General features: G+C 35.5%; 1 protein-coding gene across 3 annotated transcripts in view; it reads right to left on the bottom strand.

Moving 5' to 3' along the window:
• The window catches only part of LOC139543158 (plexin-B3-like), a 264643-nt gene that overhangs the window by 135292 nt on the left and 103824 nt on the right, over positions 1-25527 (bottom strand). For all 3 annotated transcript variants that reach the window (XM_071349397.1, XM_071349399.1, XM_071349398.1), the window contains exon 9: positions 22554-22662. In XM_071349397.1, the coding sequence (XP_071205498.1) occupies positions 22554-22662 (109 nt within the window). The remainder of the gene's footprint in view (positions 1-22553; positions 22663-25527) is intronic.

Raw genomic sequence — 25527 nt, 5'->3', positions numbered from 1 at the left:
TACGGATTTAGATACTGTATGGGTCTAACATATTGATTTAGATACTGTATGGGTCTAACATACGGATTTAGATACTGTATGGGTCTAACATACGGATTTAGATACTGTATGGGTCTAACATACGGATTTAGATACTGTATGGGTCTAACATATGGATTTAGATACTGTATGGGTCTAACATATGGATTTAGATACTGTATGGGTCTAACATATTGATTTAGATACTGTATGGGTCTAACATATGGATGTAGATACTGTATGGGTCTAACATACGGATGTAGATACTGTATGGGTCTAACATATTGATTTAGATACTGTATGGGTCTAACATATGGATTTAGATACTGTATGGGTCTAACATATGGATTTAGATACTGTATGGGTCTAACATATGGATTTAGATACTGTATGGGTCTAACATATGGATTTAGATACTGTATGGGTCTAACATATGGATGTAGATACTGTATGGGTCTAACATATGGATTTAGATACTGTATGGGTCTAACATACGGATTTAGATACTGTATGGGTCTAACATATGGATGTAGATACTGTATGGGTCTAACATATGGATTTAGATACTGTATGGGTCTAACATATTGATTTAGATACTGTATGGGTCTAACATACGGATTTAGATACTGTATGGGTCTAACATATGGATTTAGATACTGTATGGGTCTAACATATTGATTTAGATACTGTATGGGTCTAACATATGGATTTAGATACTGTATGGGTCTAACATATTGATTTAGATACTGTATGGGTCTAACATATGGATTTAGATACTGTATGGGTCTAACATATGGATTTAGATACTGTATGGGTCTAACATATGGATTTAGATACTGTATGGGTCTAACATATTGATTTAGATACTGTATGGGTCTAACATATTGATTTAGATACTGTATGGGTCTAACATACGGATTTAGATACTGTATGGGTCTAACATATTGATTTAGATACTGTATGGGTCTAACATACGGATTTAGATACTGTATGGGTCTAACATATGGATTTAGATACTGTATGGGTCTAACATATTGATTTAGATACTGTATGGGTCTAACATACGGATTTAGATACTGTATGGGTCTAACATATTGATTTAGATACTGTATGGGTCTAACATACGGATTTAGATACTGTATGGGTCTAACATACGGATTTAGATACTGTATGGGTCTAACATACGGATTTAGATACTGTATGGGTCTAACATATGGATTTAGATACTGTATGGGTCTAACATATGGATTTAGATACTGTATGGGTCTAACATATTGATTTAGATACTGTATGGGTCTAACATATGGATGTAGATACTGTATGGGTCTAACATACGGATGTAGATACTGTATGGGTCTAACATATTGATTTAGATACTGTATGGGTCTAACATATGGATTTAGATACTGTATGGGTCTAACATATGGATTTAGATACTGTATGGGTCTAACATATGGATTTAGATACTGTATGGGTCTAACATATGGATTTAGATACTGTATGGGTCTAACATATGGATTTAGATACTGTATGGGTCTAACATATGGATTTAGATACTGTATGGGTCTAACATATGTATTTAGATACTGTATGGGTCTAACATATGGATTTAGATACTGTATGGGTCTAACATATGGATGTAGATACTGTATGGGTCTAACATATCATGCTAAACGCATCATACCGGCAGTATTTATGTAATTGGAAAAAGTTATACATCTTGAAAAAGTGATTGCTAACATGCAAAACACGTTGACCCTTTATCAACAATAACAAAACACGTTGACCCTTTATCAACAACAACAAAACACATTGACCCTTTATCAACAACAACAAAACACGTTGTCCCTTTATCAACAACAACAAAACACATTGACCCTTTATCAACAACAACAAAACACGTTGACCCTTTATCAACAACAACAAAACACGTTGACCCTTTATCAACAACAACAAAACACGTTGACCATTTATCAACAACAACAAAACACGTTGACCATTTATCAACAACAACAAAACACGTTGACCCTTTATCAACAACAACAAAACACGTTGTCCCTTTATCAACAACAACAAAACACGTTGACCATTTATCAACAACAACAAAACACGTTGACCATTTATCAACAATAACAAAACACGTTGTCCCTTTATCAACAACAACAAAACACATTGACCCTTTATCAACAATAACAAAACACATTGACCCTTTATCAACAACAACAAAACACGTTGTCCCTTTATCAACAACAACAAAACACGTTGACCATTTATCAACAACAACAAAACACGTTGACCCTTTATCAACAACAACAAAACACGTTGACCCTTTATCAACAACAACAAAACACATTGACCCTTTATCAACAACAACAAAACACGTTGTCCCTTTATCAACAACAACAAAACACGTTGTCCCTTTATCAACAACAACAAAACACGTTGTCCCTTTATCAACAACAACAAAACACGTTGACCATTTATCAACAACAACAAAACACGTTGACCCTTTATCAACAACAACAAAACACGTTGACCCTTTATCAACAACAACAAAACACATTGACCCTTTATCAACAACAACAAAACACGTTGACCCTTTATCAACAACAACAAAACACGTTGACCCTTTATCAACAACAACAAAACACATTGACCCTTTATCAACAATAACAAAACACGTTGTCCCTTTATCAACAACAACAAAACACGTTGTCCCTTTATCAACAACAACAAAACACGTTGACCATTTATCAACAACAACAAAACACGTTGACCCTTTATCAACAACAACAAAACACGTTGACCCTTTATCAACAACAACAAAACACATTGACCCTTTATCAACAACAACAAAACACGTTGTCCCTTTATCAACAACAACAAAACACATTGACCATTTATCAACAACAACAAAACACATTGACCCTTTATCAACAACAACAAAACACGTTGTCCCTTTATCAACAACAACAAAACACGTTGACCATTTATCAACAACAACAAAACACGTTGACCCTTTATCAACAACAACAAAACACGTTGACCCTTTATCAACAACAACAAAACACGTTGTCCCTTTATCAACAACAACAAAACACGTTGACCATTTATCAACAACAACAAAACACGTTGACCCTTTATCAACAACAACAAAACACGTTGACCCTTTATCAACAACAACAAAACACATTGACCCTTTATCAACAATAACAAAACACGTTGTCCCTTTATCAACAATAACAAAACACGTTGACCATTTATCAACAACAACAAAACGAGTTGACCCTTTATCAACAACAACAAAACACGTTGACCCTTTATCAACAACAACAAAACACATTGACCATTTATCAACAACAACAAAACACATTGACCATTTATCAACAACAACAAAACACATTGACCATTTATCAACAACAACAAAACACATTGACCCTTTATCAACAACAACAAAACACATTGACCCTTTATCAACTATAACAAAACACATTGACCCTTTATCAACAACAACAAAACACATTGACCATTTATCAACAACAACAAAACACATTGACCATTTATCAACAACAACAAAACACATTGACCCTTTATCAACAACAACAAAACACGTTGACCATTTATCAACAATAACAAAACACGTTGACCCTTTATCAACAACAACAAAACACATTGACCATTTATCAACAACAACAAAACACATTGACCATTTATCAACAACAACAAAACACATTGACCATTTATCAACAACAACAAAACACGTTGACCATTTATCAACAACAACAAAACACGTTGACCCTTTATCAACAACAACAAAACACGTTGACCCTTTATCAACAACAACAAAACACATTGACCATTTATCAACAACAACAAAACACGTTGACCCTTTATCAACAACAACAAAACACGTTGACCCTTTATCAACAATAACAAAACACGTTGACCCTTTATCAACAACAACAAAACACGTTGACCCTTTATCAACAACAACAAAACACATTGACCATTTATCAACAACAACAAAACACGTTGAACCTTTATCAACAATAACAAAACACGTGGACCCTTTATCAACAATAACAAAACACATTGACCCTTTATCAACAATAACAAAACACATTGACCCTTTATCAACAACAACAAAACACGTTGACCATTTATCAACAACAACAAAACACGTTGACCCTTTATCAACAATAACAAAACACGTTGACCCTTTATCAACAACAACAAAACACATTGACCCTTTATCAACAACAACAAAACACATTGACCCTTTATCAACAACAACAAAACACGTTGACCCTTTATCAACAACAACAAAACACGTTGACCCTTTATCAACAACAACAAAACACGTTGACCCTTTATCAACAACAACAAAACACATTGACCCTTTATCAACAACAACAAAACACATTGACCCTTTATCAACAATAACAAAACACGTTGACCCTTTATCAACAATAACAACACACGTTGACCATTTATCAACAACAACAAAACACATTGACCCTTTATCAACAACAACAAAACACATTGACCCTTTATCAACAACAACAAAACACATTGACCATTTATCAACAACAACAAAACACATTGACCCTTTATCAACAACAACAAAACACATTGACCCTTTATCAACAACAACAAAACACGTTGACCATTTATCAACAACAACAAAACACATTGACCCTTTATCAACAACAACAAAACACGTTGTCCCTTTATCAACAACAACAAAACACATTGACCCTTTATCAACAACAACAAAACACATTGACCCTTTATCAACAACAACAAAACACGTTGTCCCTTTATCAACAACAACAAAACACGTTGACCCTTTATCAACAACAACAAAACCCGTTGACCATTTATCAACAACAACAAAACACATTGACCCTTTATCAACAATAACAAAACACATTGACCCTTTATCAACAACAACAAAACACGTTGACCCTTTATCAACAACAACAAAACACATTGACCATTTATCAACAATAACAAAACACGTTGTCCCTTTATCAACAACAACAAAACACGTTGACCCTTTATCAACAACAACAAAACACATTGACCCTTTATCAACAACAACAAAACACGTTGACCCTTTATCAACAACAACAAAACACGTTGACCATTTATCAACAACAACAAAACACATTGACCCTTTATCAACAACAACAAAACACGTTGACCATTTATCAACAACAACAAAACACGTTGACCATTTATCAACAACAACAAAACACATTGACCCTTTATCAACAACAACAAAACACGTTGACCCTTTATCAACAATAACAAAACACGTTGACCCTTTATCAACAACAACAAAACACGTTGACCATTTATCAACAACAACAAAACACGTTGACCATTTATCAACAACAACAAAACACGTTGACCCTTTATCAACAACAACAAAACACGTTGTCCCTTTATCAACAACAACAAAACACGTTGACCATTTATCAACAACAACAAAACACGTTGACCATTTATCAACAATAACAAAACACGTTGTCCCTTTATCAACAACAACAAAACACATTGACCCTTTATCAACAATAACAAAACACATTGACCCTTTATCAACAACAACAAAACACGTTGTCCCTTTATCAACAACAACAAAACACGTTGACCATTTATCAACAACAACAAAACACGTTGACCCTTTATCAACAACAACAAAACACGTTGACCCTTTATCAACAACAACAAAACACATTGACCCTTTATCAACAATAACAAAACACGTTGTCCCTTTATCAACAACAACAAAACACGTTGTCCCTTTATCAACAACAACAAAACACGTTGTCCCTTTATCAACAACAACAAAACACGTTGACCATTTATCAACAACAACAAAACACGTTGACCCTTTATCAACAACAACAAAACACGTTGACCCTTTATCAACAACAACAAAACACATTGACCCTTTATCAACAACAACAAAACACGTTGACCCTTTATCAACAACAACAAAACACGTTGACCCTTTATCAACAACAACAAAACACATTGACCCTTTATCAACAATAACAAAACACGTTGTCCCTTTATCAACAACAACAAAACACGTTGTCCCTTTATCAACAACAACAAAACACGTTGACCATTTATCAACAACAACAAAACACGTTGACCCTTTATCAACAACAACAAAACACGTTGACCCTTTATCAACAACAACAAAACACATTGACCCTTTATCAACAACAACAAAACACGTTGTCCCTTTATCAACAACAACAAAACACATTGACCATTTATCAACAACAACAAAACACATTGACCCTTTATCAACAACAACAAAACACGTTGTCCCTTTATCAACAACAACAAAACACGTTGACCATTTATCAACAACAACAAAACACGTTGACCCTTTATCAACAACAACAAAACACGTTGACCCTTTATCAACAACAACAAAACACGTTGTCCCTTTATCAACAACAACAAAACACGTTGACCATTTATCAACAACAACAAAACACGTTGACCCTTTATCAACAACAACAAAACACGTTGACCCTTTATCAACAACAACAAAACACATTGACCCTTTATCAACAATAACAAAACACGTTGTCCCTTTATCAACAATAACAAAACACGTTGACCATTTATCAACAACAACAAAACGAGTTGACCCTTTATCAACAACAACAAAACACGTTGACCCTTTATCAACAACAACAAAACACATTGACCATTTATCAACAACAACAAAACACATTGACCATTTATCAACAACAACAAAACACATTGACCATTTATCAACAACAACAAAACACATTGACCCTTTATCAACAACAACAAAACACATTGACCCTTTATCAACTATAACAAAACACATTGACCCTTTATCAACAACAACAAAACACATTGACCATTTATCAACAACAACAAAACACATTGACCATTTATCAACAACAACAAAACACATTGACCCTTTATCAACAACAACAAAACACGTTGACCATTTATCAACAATAACAAAACACGTTGACCCTTTATCAACAACAACAAAACACATTGACCATTTATCAACAACAACAAAACACATTGACCATTTATCAACAACAACAAAACACATTGACCATTTATCAACAACAACAAAACACGTTGACCATTTATCAACAACAACAAAACACGTTGACCCTTTATCAACAACAACAAAACACGTTGACCCTTTATCAACAACAACAAAACACATTGACCATTTATCAACAACAACAAAACACGTTGACCCTTTATCAACAACAACAAAACACGTTGACCCTTTATCAACAATAACAAAACACGTTGACCCTTTATCAACAACAACAAAACACGTTGACCCTTTATCAACAACAACAAAACACATTGACCATTTATCAACAACAACAAAACACGTTGACCCTTTATCAACAATAACAAAACACGTGGACCCTTTATCAACAATAACAAAACACATTGACCCTTTATCAACAATAACAAAACACATTGACCCTTTATCAACAACAACAAAACACGTTGACCATTTATCAACAACAACAAAACACGTTGACCCTTTATCAACAATAACAAAACACGTTGACCCTTTATCAACAACAACAAAACACATTGACCCTTTATCAACAACAACAAAACACATTGACCCTTTATCAACAACAACAAAACACGTTGACCCTTTATCAACAACAACAAAACACGTTGACCCTTTATCAACAACAACAAAACACGTTGACCCTTTATCAACAACAACAAAACACATTGACCCTTTATCAACAACAACAAAACACATTGACCCTTTATCAACAATAACAAAACACGTTGACCCTTTATTAACAATAACAACACACGTTGACCATTTATCAACAACAACAAAACACATTGACCCTTTATCAACAACAACAAAACACATTGACCCTTTATCAACAACAACAAAACACATTGACCATTTATCAACAACAACAAAACACATTGACCCTTTATCAACAACAACAAAACACATTGACCCTTTATCAACAACAACAAAACACGTTGACCATTTATCAACAACAACAAAACACATTGACCCTTTATCAACAACAACAAAACACGTTGTCCCTTTATCAACAACAACAAAACACATTGACCCTTTATCAACAACAACAAAACACATTGACCCTTTATCAACAACAACAAAACACGTTGTCCCTTTATCAACAACAACAAAACACGTTGACCCTTTATCAACAACAACAAAACCCGTTGACCATTTATCAACAACAACAAAACACATTGACCCTTTATCAACAATAACAAAACACATTGACCCTTTATCAACAACAACAAAACACGTTGACCCTTTATCAACAACAACAAAACACATTGACCATTTATCAACAATAACAAAACACGTTGTCCCTTTATCAACAACAACAAAACACGTTGACCCTTTATCAACAACAACAAAACACATTGACCCTTTATCAACAACAACAAAACACGTTGACCCTTTATCAACAACAACAAAACACGTTGACCATTTATCAACAACAACAAAACACATTGACCCTTTATCAACAACAACAAAACACGTTGACCATTTATCAACAACAACAAAACACGTTGACCATTTATCAACAACAACAAAACACATTGACCCTTTATCAACAACAACAAAACACGTTGACCCTTTATCAACAATAACAAAACACGTTGACCCTTTATCAACAACAACAAAACACGTTGACCCTTTATCAACAACAACAAAACACATTGACCATTTATCAACAATAACAAAACACGTTGTCCCTTTATCAACAACAACAAAACACGTTGACCCTTTATCAACAACAACAAAACACATTGACCCTTTAACAACAACAACAAAACACGTTGACCCTTTATCAACAACAACAACACACGTTGACCATTTATCAACAACAACAAAACACATTGACCCTTTATCAACAACAACAAAACACGTTGTCCCTTTATCAACAACAACAAAACACGTTGACCCTTTATCAACAACAACAAAACACATTGACCCTTTATCAACAACAACAAAACACATTGTCCCTTTATCAACAACAACAAAACACGTTGTCCCTTTATCAACAACAACAAAACACGTTGACCCTTTATCAACAACAACAAAACACGTTGACCCTTTATCAACAACAACAAAACACGTTGACCCTTTATCAACAACAACAAAACACATTGACCCTTTATCAACAACAACAAAACACGTTGACCCTTTATCAACAACAACAAAACACATTGACCATTTATCAACAATAACAAAACACGTTGTCCCTTTATCAACAACAACAAAACACATTGACCCTTTATCAACAATAACAAAACACATTGACTCTTTATCAACAATAACAAAACACATTGACCCTTTATCAACAACAACAACACACGTTGACCATTTATCAACAACAACAAAACACATTGACCCTTTATCAACAACAACAAAACACGTTGACCATTTATCAACAACAACAAAACACGTTGACCCTTTATCAACAATAACAAAACACGTTGACCCTTTATCAACAACAACAAAACACATTGACCCTTTATCAACAACAACAAAACACATTGACCCTTTATCAACAACAACAAAACACGTTGACCCTTTATCAACAACAACAAAACACGTTGACCCTTTATCAACAACAACAAAACACGTTGACCCTTTATCAACAACAACAAAACACATTGACCCTTTATCAACAACAACAAAACACATTGACCCTTTATCAACAATAACAAAACACGTTGACCCTTTATCAACAATAACAACACACGTTGACCATTTATCAACAACAACAAAACACATTGACCCTTTATCAACAACAACAAAACACATTGAACCTTTATCAACAACAACAAAACACATTGACCATTTATCAACAACAACAAAACACATTGACCCTTTATCAACAACAACAAAACACATTGACCCTTTATCAACAACAACAAAACACGTTGACCATTTATCAACAACAACAAAACACATTGACCCTTTATCAACAACAACAAAACACGTTGTCCCTTTATCAACAACAACAAAACACATTGACCCTTTATCAACAACAACAAAACACATTGACCCTTTATCAACAACAACAAAACACGTTGTCCCTTTATCAACAACAACAAAACACGTTGACCCTTTATCAACAACAACAAAACACGTTGACCATTTATCAACAACAACAAAACACATTGACCCTTTATCAACAATAACAAAACACATTGACCCTTTATCAACAACAACAAAACACGTTGACCCTTTATCAACAACAACAAAACACATTGACCATTTATCAACAATAACAAAACACGTTGACCATTTATCAACAACAACAAAACACATTGACCCTTTATCAACAACAACAAAACACGTTGACCATTTATCAACAACAACAAAACACGTTGACCATTTATCAACAACAACAAAACACATTGACCCTTTATCAACAACAACAAAACACGTTGACCCTTTATCAACAATAACAAAACACGTTGACCCTTTATCAACAACAACAAAACACGTTGACCCTTTATCAACAACAACAAAACACATTGACCATTTATCAACAATAACAAAACACGTTGTCCCTTTATCAACAACAACAAAACACGTTGACCCTTTATCAACAACAACAAAACACATTGACCCTTTAACAACAACAACAAAACACGTTGACCCTTTATCAACAACAACAACACACGTTGACCATTTATCAACAACAACAAAACACATTGACCCTTTATCAACAACAACAAAACACGTTGTCCCTTTATCAACAACAACAAAACACGTTGACCCTTTATCAACAACAACAAAACACATTGACCCTTTATCAACAACAACAAAACACATTGTCCCTTTATCAACAACAACAAAACACGTTGTCCCTTTATCAACAACAACAAAACACGTTGACCCTTTATCAACAACAACAAAACACGTTGACCCTTTATCAACAACAACAAAACACGTTGACCCTTTATCAACAACAACAAAACACATTGACCCTTTATCAACAACAACAAAACACGTTGACCCTTTATCAACAACAACAAAACACGTTGACCCTTTATCAACAACAACAAAACACATTGACCATTTATCAACAATAACAAAACACGTTGTCCCTTTATCAACAACAACAAAACACATTGACCCTTTATCAACAATAACAAAACACATTGACTCTTTATCAACAATAACAAAACACATTGACCCTTTATCAACAACAACAACACACGTTGACCATTTATCAACAACAACAAAACACATTGACCCTTTATCAACAACAACAAAACACGTTGACCATTTATCAACAACAACAAAACACGTTGACCCTTTATCAACAATAACAAAACACGTTGACCCTTTATCAACAACAACAAAACACATTGACCCTTTATCAACAACAACAAAACACATTGACCCTTTATCAACAACAACAAAACACGTTGACCCTTTATCAACAACAACAAAACACGTTGACCCTTTATCAACAACAACAAAACACGTTGACCCTTTATCAACAACAACAAAACACATTGACCCTTTATCAACAACAACAAAACACATTGACCCTTTATCAACAATAACAAAACACGTTGACCCTTTATCAACAATAACAACACACGTTGACCATTTATCAACAACAACAAAACACATTGACCCTTTATCAACAACAACAAAACACATTGAACCTTTATCAACAACAACAAAACACATTGACCATTTATCAACAACAACAAAACACATTGACCCTTTATCAACAACAACAAAACACATTGACCCTTTATCAACAACAACAAAACACGTTGACCATTTATCAACAACAACAAAACACATTGACCCTTTATCAACAACAACAAAACACGTTGTCCCTTTATCAACAACAACAAAACACATTGACCCTTTATCAACAACAACAAAACACATTGACCCTTTATCAACAACAACAAAACACGTTGTCCCTTTATCAACAACAACAAAACACGTTGACCCTTTATCAACAACAACAAAACACGTTGACCATTTATCAACAACAACAAAACACATTGACCCTTTATCAACAATAACAAAACACATTGACCCTTTATCAACAACAACAAAACACGTTGACCCTTTATCAACAACAACAAAACACATTGACCATTTATCAACAATAACAAAACACGTTGACCATTTATCAACAACAACAAAACACATTGACCCTTTATCAACAACAACAAAACACGTTGACCATTTATCAACAACAACAAAACACGTTGACCATTTATCAACAACAACAAAACACATTGACCCTTTATCAACAACAACAAAACACGTTGACCCTTTATCAACAATAACAAAACACGTTGACCCTTTATCAACAACAACAAAACACGTTGACCCTTTATCAACAACAACAAAACACATTGACCATTTATCAACAATAACAAAACACGTTGTCCCTTTATCAACAACAACAAAACACGTTGACCCTTTATCAACAACAACAAAACACATTGACCCTTTAACAACAACAACAAAACACGTTGACCCTTTATCAACAACAACAACACACGTTGACCATTTATCAACAACAACAAAACACATTGACCCTTTATCAACAACAACAAAACACGTTGTCCCTTTATCAACAACAACAAAACACGTTGACCCTTTATCAACAACAACAAAACACATTGACCCTTTATCAACAACAACAAAACACATTGTCCCTTTATCAACAACAACAAAACACGTTGTCCCTTTATCAACAACAACAAAACACGTTGACCCTTTATCAACAACAACAAAACACGTTGACCCTTTATCAACAACAACAAAACACGTTGACCCTTTATCAACAACAACAAAACACATTGACCCTTTATCAACAACAACAAAACACGTTGACCCTTTATCAACAACAACAAAACACATTGACCATTTATCAACAACAACAAAACACGTTGACCATTTATCAACAACAACAAAACACGTTGACCCTTTATCAACAATAACAAAACACGTTGACCCTTTATCAACAACAACAAAACACATTGACCCTTTATCAACAACAACAAAACACATTGACCCTTTATCAACAACAACAAAACACGTTGACCCTTTATCAACAACAACAAAACACGTTGACCCTTTATCAACAACAACAAAACACGTTGACCCTTTATCAACAACAACAAAACACATTGACCCTTTATCAACAACAACAAAACACATTGACCCTTTATCAACAATAACAAAACACGTTGACCCTTTATCAACAATAACAACACACGTTGACCATTTATCAACAACAACAAAACACATTGACCCTTTATCAACAACAACAAAACACATTGAACCTTTATCAACAACAACAAAACACATTGACCATTTATCAACAACAACAAAACACATTGACCCTTTATCAACAACAACAAAACACATTGACCCTTTATCAACAACAACAAAACACGTTGACCATTTATCAACAACAACAAAACACATTGACCCTTTATCAACAACAACAAAACACGTTGTCCCTTTATCAACAACAACAAAACACATTGACCCTTTATCAACAACAACAAAACACATTGACCCTTTATCAACAACAACAAAACACGTTGTCCCTTTATCAACAACAACAAAACACGTTGACCCTTTATCAACAACAACAAAACACGTTGACCATTTATCAACAACAACAAAACACATTGACCCTTTATCAACAATAACAAAACACATTGACCCTTTATCAACAACAACAAAACACGTTGACCCTTTATCAACAACAACAAAACACATTGACCATTTATCAACAATAACAAAACACGTTGTCCCTTTATCAACAACAACAAAACACGTTGACCATTTATCAACAACAACAAAACACATTGACCCTTTATCAACAACAACAAAACACGTTGACCATTTATCAACAACAACAAAACACGTTGACCATTTATCAACAACAACAAAACACATTGACCCTTTATCAACAACAACAAAACACGTTGACCCTTTATCAACAATAACAAAACACGTTGACCCTTTATCAACAACAACAAAACACGTTGACCCTTTATCAACAACAACAAAACACATTGACCATTTATCAACAATAACAAAACACGTTGTCCCTTTATCAACAACAACAAAACACGTTGACCCTTTATCAACAACAACAAAACACATTGACCCTTTAACAACAACAACAAAACACGTTGACCCTTTATCAACAACAACAACACACGTTGACCATTTATCAACAACAACAAAACACATTGACCCTTTATCAACAACAACAAAACACGTTGTCCCTTTATCAACAACAACAAAACACGTTGACCCTTTATCAACAACAACAAAACACATTGACCCTTTATCAACAACAACAAAACACATTGTCCCTTTATCAACAACAACAAAACACGTTGTCCCTTTATCAACAACAACAAAACACGTTGACCCTTTATCAACAACAACAAAACACGTTGACCCTTTATCAACAACAACAAAACACGTTGACCCTTTATCAACAACAACAAAACACATTGACCCTTTATCAACAACAACAAAACACGTTGACCCTTTATCAACAACAACAAAACACATTGACCATTTATCAACAATAACAAAACACGTTGTCCCTTTATCAACAACAACAAAACACATTGACCCTTTATCAACAATAACAAAACACATTGACTCTTTATCAACAATAACAAAACACATTGACCCTTTATCAACAACAACAACACACGTTGACCATTTATCAACAACAACAAAACACATTGACCCTTTATCAACAACAACAAAACACGTTGACCATTTATCAACAACAACAAAACACGTTGACCCTTTATCAACAATAACAAAACACGTTGACCCTTTATCAACAACAACAAAACACATTGACCCTTTATCAACAACAACAAAACACATTGACCCTTTATCAACAACAACAAAACACGTTGACCCTTTATCAACAACAACAAAACACGTTGACCCTTTATCAACAACAACAAAACACATTGACCCTTTATCAACAACAACAAAACACATTGACCCTTTATCAACAATAACAAAACACGTTGACCCTTTATCAACAATAACAACACACGTTGACCATTTATCAACAACAACAAAACACATTGACCCTTTATCAACAACAACAAAACACATTGAACCTTTATCAACAACAACAAAACACATTGACCATTTATCAACAACAACAAAACACATTGACCCTTTATCAACAACAACAAAACACATTGACCCTTTATCAACAACAACAAAACACGTTGACCATTTATCAACAACAACAAAACACATTGACCCTTTATCAACAACAACAAAACACGTTGTCCCTTTATCAACAACAACAAAACACATTGACCCTTTATCAACAACAACAAAACACATTGACCCTTTATCAACAACAACAAAACACGTTGTCCCTTTATCAACAACAACAAAACACGTTGACCCTTTATCAACAACAACAAAACACGTTGACCATTTATCAACAACAACAAAACACATTGACCCTTTATCAACAATAACAAAACACATTGACCCTTTATCAACAACAACAAAACACGTTGACCCTTTATCAACAACAACAAAACACATTGACCATTTATCAACAATAACAAAACACGTTGTCCCTTTATCAACAACAACAAAACACGTTGACCCTTTATCAACAACAACAAAACACATTGACCCTTTATCAACAACAACAAAACACGTTGACCCTTTATCAACAACAACAAAACACGTTGACCATTTATCAACAACAACAAAACACATTGACCCTTTATCAACAACAACAAAACACGTTGACCATTTATCAACAACAACAAAACACGTTGACCATTTATCAACAACAACAAAACACATTGACCCTTTATCAACAACAACAAAACACGTTGACCCTTTATCAACAATAACAAAACACGTTGACCCTTTATCAACAACAACAAAACACGTTGACCCTTTATCAACAACAACAAAACACATTGACCATTTATCAACAATAACAAAACACGTTGTCCCTTTATCAACAACAACAAAACACGTTGACCCTTTATCAACAACAACAAAACACATTGACCCTTTAACAACAACAACAAAACACGTTGACCCTTTATCAACAACAACAACACACGTTGACCATTTATCAACAACAACAAAACACATTGACCCTTTATCAACAACAACAAAACACGTTGTCCCTTTATCAACAACAACAAAACACGTTGACCCTTTATCAACAACAACAAAACACATTGACCCTTTATCAACAACAACAAAACACATTGACCATTTATCAACAACAACAAAACACGTTGACCATTTATCAACAACAACAAAACACGTTGACCCTTTATCAACAATAACAAAACACGTTGACCCTTTATCAACAACAACAAAACACATTGACCCTTTATCAACAACAACAAAACACATTGACCCTTTATCAACAACAACAAAACACGTTGACCCTTTATCAACAACAACAAAACACGTTGACCCTTTATCAACAACAACAAAACACGTTGACCCTTTATCAACAACAACAAAACACATTGACCCTTTATCAACAACAACAAAACACATTGACCCTTTATCAACAATAACAAAACACGTTGACCCTTTATCAACAATAACAACACACGTTGACCATTTATCAACAACAACAAAACACATTGACCCTTTATCAACAACAACAAAACACATTGAACCTTTATCAACAACAACAAAACACATTGACCATTTATCAACAACAACAAAACACATTGACCCTTTATCAACAACAACAAAACACATTGACCCTTTATCAACAACAACAAAACACGTTGACCATTTATCAACAACAACAAAACACATTGACCCTTTATCAACAACAACAAAACACGTTGTCCCTTTATCAACAACAACAAAACACATTGACCCTTTATCAACAACAACAAAACACATTGACCCTTTATCAACAACAACAAAACACGTTGTCCCTTTATCAACAACAACAAAACACGTTGACCCTTTATCAACAACAACAAAACACGTTGACCATTTATCAACAACAACAAAACACATTGACCCTTTATCAACAATAACAAAACACATTGACCCTTTATCAACAACAACAAAACACGTTGACCCTTTATCAACAACAACAAAACACATTGACCATTTATCAACAATAACAAAACACGTTGTCCCTTTATCAACAACAACAAAACACGTTGACCATTTATCAACAACAACAAAACACATTGACCCTTTATCAACAACAACAAAACACGTTGACCATTTATCAACAACAACAAAACACGTTGACCATTTATCAACAACAACAAAACACATTGACCCTTTATCAACAACAACAAAACACGTTGACCCTTTATCAACAATAACAAAACACGTTGACCCTTTATCAACAACAACAAAACACGTTGACCCTTTATCAACAACAACAAAACACATTGACCATTTATCAACAATAACAAAACACGTTGTCCCTTTATCAACAACAACAAAACACGTTGACCCTTTATCAACAACAACAAAACACATTGACCCTTTAACAACAACAACAAAACACGTTGACCCTTTATCAACAACAACAACACACGTTGACCATTTATCAACAACAACAAAACACATTGACCCTTTATCAACAACAACAAAACACGTTGTCCCTTTATCAACAACAACAAAACACGTTGACCCTTTATCAACAACAACAAAACACATTGACCCTTTATCAACAACAACAAAACACATTGTCCCTTTATCAACAACAACAAAACACGTTGTCCCTTTATCAACAACAACAAAACACGTTGACCCTTTATCAACAACAACAAAACACGTTGACCCTTTATCAACAACAACAAAACACGTTGACCCTTTATCAACAACAACAAAACACATTGACCCTTTATCAACAACAACAAAACACGTTGACCCTTTATCAACAACAACAAAACACATTGACCATTTATCAACAATAACAAAACACGTTGTCCCTTTATCAACAACAACAAAACACATTGACCCTTTATCAACAATAACAAAACACATTGACTCTTTATCAACAATAACAAAACACATTGACCCTTTATCAACAACAACAACACACGTTGACCATTTATCAACAACAACAAAACACATTGACCCTTTATCAACAACAACAAAACACGTTGACCATTTATCAACAACAACAAAACACGTTGACCCTTTATCAACAATAACAAAACACGTTGACCCTTTATCAACAACAACAAAACACATTGACCCTTTATCAACAACAACAAAACACATTGACCCTTTATCAACAACAACAAAACACGTTGACCCTTTATCAACAACAACAAAACACGTTGACCCTTTATCAACAACAACAAAACACATTGACCCTTTATCAACAACAACAAAACACATTGACCCTTTATCAACAATAACAAAACACGTTGACCCTTTATCAACAATAACAACACACGTTGACCATTTATCAACAACAACAAAACACATTGACCCTTTATCAACAACAACAAAACACATTGAACCTTTATCAACAACAACAAAACACATTGACCATTTATCAACAACAACAAAACACATTGACCCTTTATCAACAACAACAAAACACATTGACCCTTTATCAACAACAACAAAACACGTTGACCATTTATCAACAACAACAAAACACATTGACCCTTTATCAACAACAACAAAACACGTTGTCCCTTTATCAACAACAACAAAACACATTGACCCTTTATCAACAACAACAAAACACATTGACCCTTTATCAACAACAACAAAACACGTTGTCCCTTTATCAACAACAACAAAACACGTTGACCCTTTATCAACAACAACAAAACACGTTGACCATTTATCAACAACAACAAAACACATTGACCCTTTATCAACAATAACAAAACACATTGACCCTTTATCAACAACAACAAAACACGTTGACCCTTTATCAACAACAACAAAACACATTGACCATTTATCAACAATAACAAAACACGTTGTCCCTTTATCAACAACAACAAAACACGTTGACCCTTTATCAACAACAACAAAACACATTGACCCTTTATCAACAACAACAAAACACGTTGACCCTTTATCAACAACAACAAAACACGTTGACCATTTATCAACAACAACAAAACACATTGACCCTTTATCAACAACAACAAAACACGTTGACCATTTATCAACAACAACAAAACACGTTGACCATTTATCAACAACAACAAAACACATTGACCCTTTATCAACAACAACAAAACACGTTGACCCTTTATCAACAATAACAAAACACGTTGACCCTTTATCAACAACAACAAAACACGTTGACCCTTTATCAACAACAACAAAACACATTGACCATTTATCAACAATAACAAAACACGTTGTCCCTTTATCAACAACAACAAAACACGTTGACCCTTTATCAACAACAACAAAACACATTGACCCTTTAACAACAACAACAAAACACGTTGACCCTTTATCAACAACAACAACACACGTTGACCATTTATCAACAACAACAAAACACATTGACCCTTTATCAACAACAACAAAACACGTTGTCCCTTTATCAACAACAACAAAACACGTTGACCCTTTATCAACAACAACAAAACACATTGACCCTTTATCAACAACAACAAAACACATTGTCCCTTTATCAACAACAACAAAACACGTTGTCCCTTTATCAACAACAACAAAACACGTTGACCCTTTATCAACAACAACAAAACACGTTGACCCTTTATCAACAACAACAAAACACGTTGACCCTTTATCAACAACAACAAAACACATTGACCCTTTATCAACAACAACAAAACACGTTGACCCTTTATCAACAACAACAAAACACATTGACCATTTATCAACAATAACAAAACACGTTGTCCCTTTATCAACAACAACAAAACACATTGACCCTTTATCAACAATAACAAAACACATTGACTCTTTATCAACAATAACAAAACACATTGACCCTTTATCAACAACAACAACACACGTTGACCATTTATCAACAACAACAAAACACATTGACCCTTTATCAACAACAACAAAACACGTTGACCATTTATCAACAACAACAAAACACGTTGACCCTTTATCAACAATAACAAAACACGTTGACCCTTTATCAACAACAACAAAACACATTGACCCTTTATCAACAACAACAAAACACATTGACCCTTTATCAACAACAACAAAACACGTTGACCCTTTATCAACAACAACAAAACACGTTGACCCTTTATCAACAACAACAAAACACGTTGACCCTTTATCAACAACAACAAAACACATTGACCCTTTATCAACAACAACAAAACACATTGACCCTTTATCAACAATAACAAAACACGTTGACCCTTTATAAACAATAACAACACACGTTGACCATTTATCAACAACAACAAAACACATTGACCCTTTATCAACAACAACAAAACACATTGAACCTTTATCAACAACAACAAAACACATTGACCATTTATCAACAACAACAAAACACATTGACCCTTTATCAACAACAACAAAACACATTGACCCTTTATCAACAACAACAAAACACGTTGACCATTTATCAACAACAACAAAACACATTGACCCTTTATCAACAACAACAAAACACGTTGTCCCTTTATCAACAACAACAAAACACATTGACCCTTTATCAACAACAACAAAACACATTGACCCTTTATCAACAACAACAAAACACGTTGTCCCTTTATCAACAACAACAAAACACGTTGACCCTTTATCAACAACAACAAAACACGTTGACCATTTATCAACAACAACAAAACACATTGACCCTTTATCAACAATAACAAAACACATTGACCCTTTATCAACAACAACAAAACACGTTGACCCTTTATCAACAACAACAAAACACATTGACCATTTATCAACAATAACAAAACACGTTGTCCCTTTATCAACAACAACAAAACACGTTGACCCTTTATCAACAACAACAAAACACATTGACCCTTTATCAACAACAACAAAACACGTTGACCCTTTATCAACAACAACAAAACACGTTGACCATTTATCAACAACAACAAAACACATTGACCCTTTATCAACAACAACAAAACACGTTGACCATTTATCAACAACAACAAAACACGTTGACCATTTATCAACAACAACAAAACACATTGACCCTTTATCAACAACAACAAAACACGTTGACCCTTTATCAACAATAACAAAACACGTTGACCCTTTATCAACAACAACAAAACACGTTGACCCTTTATCAACAACAACAAAACACATTGACCATTTATCAACAATAACAAAACACGTTGTCCCTTTATCAACAACAACAAAACACGTTGACCCTTTATCAACAACAACAAAACACATTGACCCTTTAACAACAACAACAAAACACGTTGACCCTTTATCAACAACAACAACACACGTTGACCATTTATCAACAACAACAAAACACATTGACCCTTTATCAACAACAACAAAACACGTTGTCCCTTTATCAACAACAACAAAACACGTTGACCCTTTATCAACAACAACAAAACACATTGACCCTTTATCAACAACAACAAAACACATTGTCCCTTTATCAACAACAACAAAACACGTTGTCCCTTTATCAACAACAACAAAACACGTTGACCCTTTATCAACAACAACAAAACACGTTGACCCTTTATCAACAACAACAAAACACGTTGACCCTTTATCAACAACAACAAAACACATTGACCCTTTATCAACAACAACAAAACACGTTGACCCTTTATCAACAACAACAAAACACATTGACCATTTATCAACAATAACAAAACACGTTGTCCCTTTATCAACAACAACAAAACACATTGACCCTTTATCAACAATAACAAAACACATTGACTCTTTATCAACAATAACAAAACACATTGACCCTTTATCAACAACAACAACACACGTTGACCATTTATCAACAACAACAAAACACACACTAAGATAGAGATTTGGGTGGAATGTTTCTTTAATGGGAAGAAGCACCGGCCACATCATCATCATGAAAATGCAAATATATATATTTTAAAAATTATGGATTCTCCCTTTAAGTGTATGAGCACATGTGAGACTAAATATGGAAATATACAGTGTGTGTGTGTGTGTGTGTGTGTGTGTGTACAGTGTGTGTGTGTGTGTACAGTGTGTGTGTGTACAGTGTGTGTACAGTGTGTGTGTACAGTGTGTGTGTGTGTGTGTACAGTGTGTGTGTGTGTGTGTGTGTGTGTACGGTGTGTGTGTGTGTGTATGGTGTGTGTGTACAGTGTGTGTGTGTGTGTGTGTGTACAGTGTGTGTGTGTGTGTGTGTGTGTGTATGTGTACGGTGTGTGTGTGTGTACGGTGTGTGTGTGTGTACAGTGTGTGTGTGTGTATCTCTTACGAGGAGGTGGTGTTGAGTCGTCCCACAGCTCGACAGTCGTAGAAGATGATGTCACTGCTAGAGATGGTCACGTCTCTGAACATCACAGACACACGCAGAGACATGTGATCTACAGAGACAGGAGACACGTTAAACCATCTTTCAGCTAGGAGGCAGAATTTTTATGTTTGGAAAAATAACCTTCCCAAGGTAAACGGACTATTTCTCAGGTCCAGATGCTAGAATATGCATATAATTGACAGATTAGGATAGAAAACACTCAAGTTTCCAAAACTGTCAAAATGTTGTCTATGAGTATAACAGAACTGATTTTGCAGGCGAAAACCTGAGGAAATCCAACCCGGAAGTGCATTTTATTTGGAAAAATCCCTGTTCCTTTGCCTGCCCCTCCTCCATTTAAAGGGGTATCAACCAGATTCCTTTTCCAATGGCTTCCTCAGGCTGTGACCAGGCTTTAGACATAGTTTCAAGCTTTTATTTTGAAAAATTAGCGAGATTTTTCAAAACGCGTCAGGTGTCCTTTGATTAGTTCCTGCGCGCGAGAGGGGTAGCTCGACATTTTCTTTCTCTGTAGTATTGAATAGGTTACCGTCCGGTTTAAATATTATCGATTATGTATGTTAAAAACAACCTGAGGATTGACTATAAAAAACGTTTGACATGTTTCTACGAACATTACGGACACTTTTTAGAATTTTCGTCTGCCTTTCAGGACCGGAACGAGCCTGTGGTTTCCTGAACATAACGCGCAAACCAAATGGCGGTTTTTGGTTATAAAACGAATCTTTATCGAACAAAAATAACATTTATTGTGTAACTGGGAGTCTCGTGAGTGCAAACATCCGAAGATTATCAAAGGTAAGCGATTAATGTGATTGCTTTTCTGACTTTCTTGACCAAGCTAATTTGCGGCTAGCTGTTCTTACTGTTTTTTCTAGTGATTGATAAACCCACATACGCTTGGATTGCTTTCGCTGTAAAGTATATTTTCAAAATCTGACACGATAGGTGGATTAACAACAAGCTAAATTGTGTTTTGGTATATTTCACTTGTGATTTCATGATTATAAATATTTGTAGTATTTTTTTTGAATGTGGCGCTCTGCAGTTCAGCGGTTGTTTACGAAAATGATCCCGCTAAAGGGATCCGTGCATCAAGAAGTAACATACAGGGCCAGAGACACGTGGTTTATAGAGACAGGAGACACGTTAACATACAGGGCCAGAGACACGTGGTCTATGAAGACAGGAGACACGTTAACATACAGGGACAGAGACACGTGGTTTATAGAGACAGGAGACACGTTAACATACAGGGACAGAGACACGTGGTCTATGAAGACAGGAGACACGTTAACATACAGGGACAGAGACACGTGGTTTATAGAGACAGGAGACACGTTAACATACAGGGCCAGAGACACGTGGTCTATAGAGACAGGAGACACGTTAACATACAGGGACAGAGACACGTGGTCTTTAGAGACAGGAGACACGTTAACATACAGGGCCAGAGACACGTGGTCTATAGAGACAGGAGACACGTTAACATACAGGGCCAGAGACACGTGGTCTATAGAGACAGGAGACACGTTAACATACAGGGACAGAGACACGTGGTCTATAGAGACAGGAGACACGTTAACATACAGGGACAGAGACACGTGGTCTATGAAGACAGGAGACACGTTAACATACAGGGCCAGAGACACGTGGTCTATAGAGACAGGAGACACGTTAACATACAGGGACAGAGACACGTGGTCTATGAAGACAGGAGACACGTTAACATACAGGGCCAGAGACACGTGGTCTATGGAGACAGGAGACACGTTAACATACAGGGACAGAGACACGTGGTCTATAGAGACAGGAGACACGTTAACATACAGGGACAGAGACACGTGGTCTATGGAGACAGGAGACACGTTAACATACAGGGACAGAGACACGTGGTTATAGAGACAGGAGACACGTTAACATACAGGGCCAGAGACACGTGGTCTACAGAGACAGGAGACACGTTAACATACAGGGACAGAGACACGTGGTCTATAGAGACAGGAGACACGTTAACATACAGGGACAGAGACACGTGGTCTATAGAGACAGGAGACACGTTAACATACAGGGCCAGAGACACGTGGTCTATAGAGACAGGAGACACGTTAACATACAGGGCCAGAGACACGTGGTCTACAGAGACAGGAGACACGTTAACATACAGGGACAGAGACACGTGGTCTATAGAGACAGGAGACACGTTAACATACAGGGACAGAGACACGTGGTCTACAGAGACAGGAGACACGTTAACATACAGGGCCAGAGACACGTGGTCTACAGAGACAGGAGACACGTTAACATACAGGGACAGAGACACGTGGTCTACAGAGACAGGAGACACGTTAACATACAGGGCCAGAGACACGTGGTCTATAGAGACAGGAGACACGTTAACATACAGGGACAGAGACACGTGGTCTATAGAGACAGGAGACACGTTAACATACAGGGACAGAGACACGTGGTCTACAGAGACAGGAGACACGTTAACATACAGGGACAGAGACACGTGGTCTACAGAGACAGGAGACACGTTAACATACAGGGACAGAGACACGTGGTCTACAGAGACAGGAGACACGTTAACATACAGGGACAGAGACACGTGGTCTATAGAGACAGGAGACACGTTAACATACAGGGCCAGAGACACGTGGTCTACAGAGACAGGAGACACGTTAACATACAGGGACAGAGACATGTGGTCTACAGAGACAGGAGACACCTTAACATACAGGGACCGAGACACGTGGTCTATGAAGACAGGAGACACGTTAACATACAGGGACAGAGACACGTGGTCTACAGAGACAGGAGACACGTTAACATACAGGGACAGAGACACGTGGTCTACAGAGACAGGAGACACGTTAACATACAGGGCCAGAGACACGTGGTCTATAGAGAC

The sequence above is a fragment of the Salvelinus alpinus genome, chromosome 17 (assembly GCF_045679555.1).
Source record: "Salvelinus alpinus chromosome 17, SLU_Salpinus.1, whole genome shotgun sequence".
NCBI lineage: Eukaryota > Metazoa > Chordata > Actinopteri > Salmoniformes > Salmonidae > Salvelinus > Salvelinus alpinus.
The sequence above is the reverse complement of the archived record's forward strand: the minus strand, read 5'-3'. Positions and strand labels throughout refer to the sequence as shown.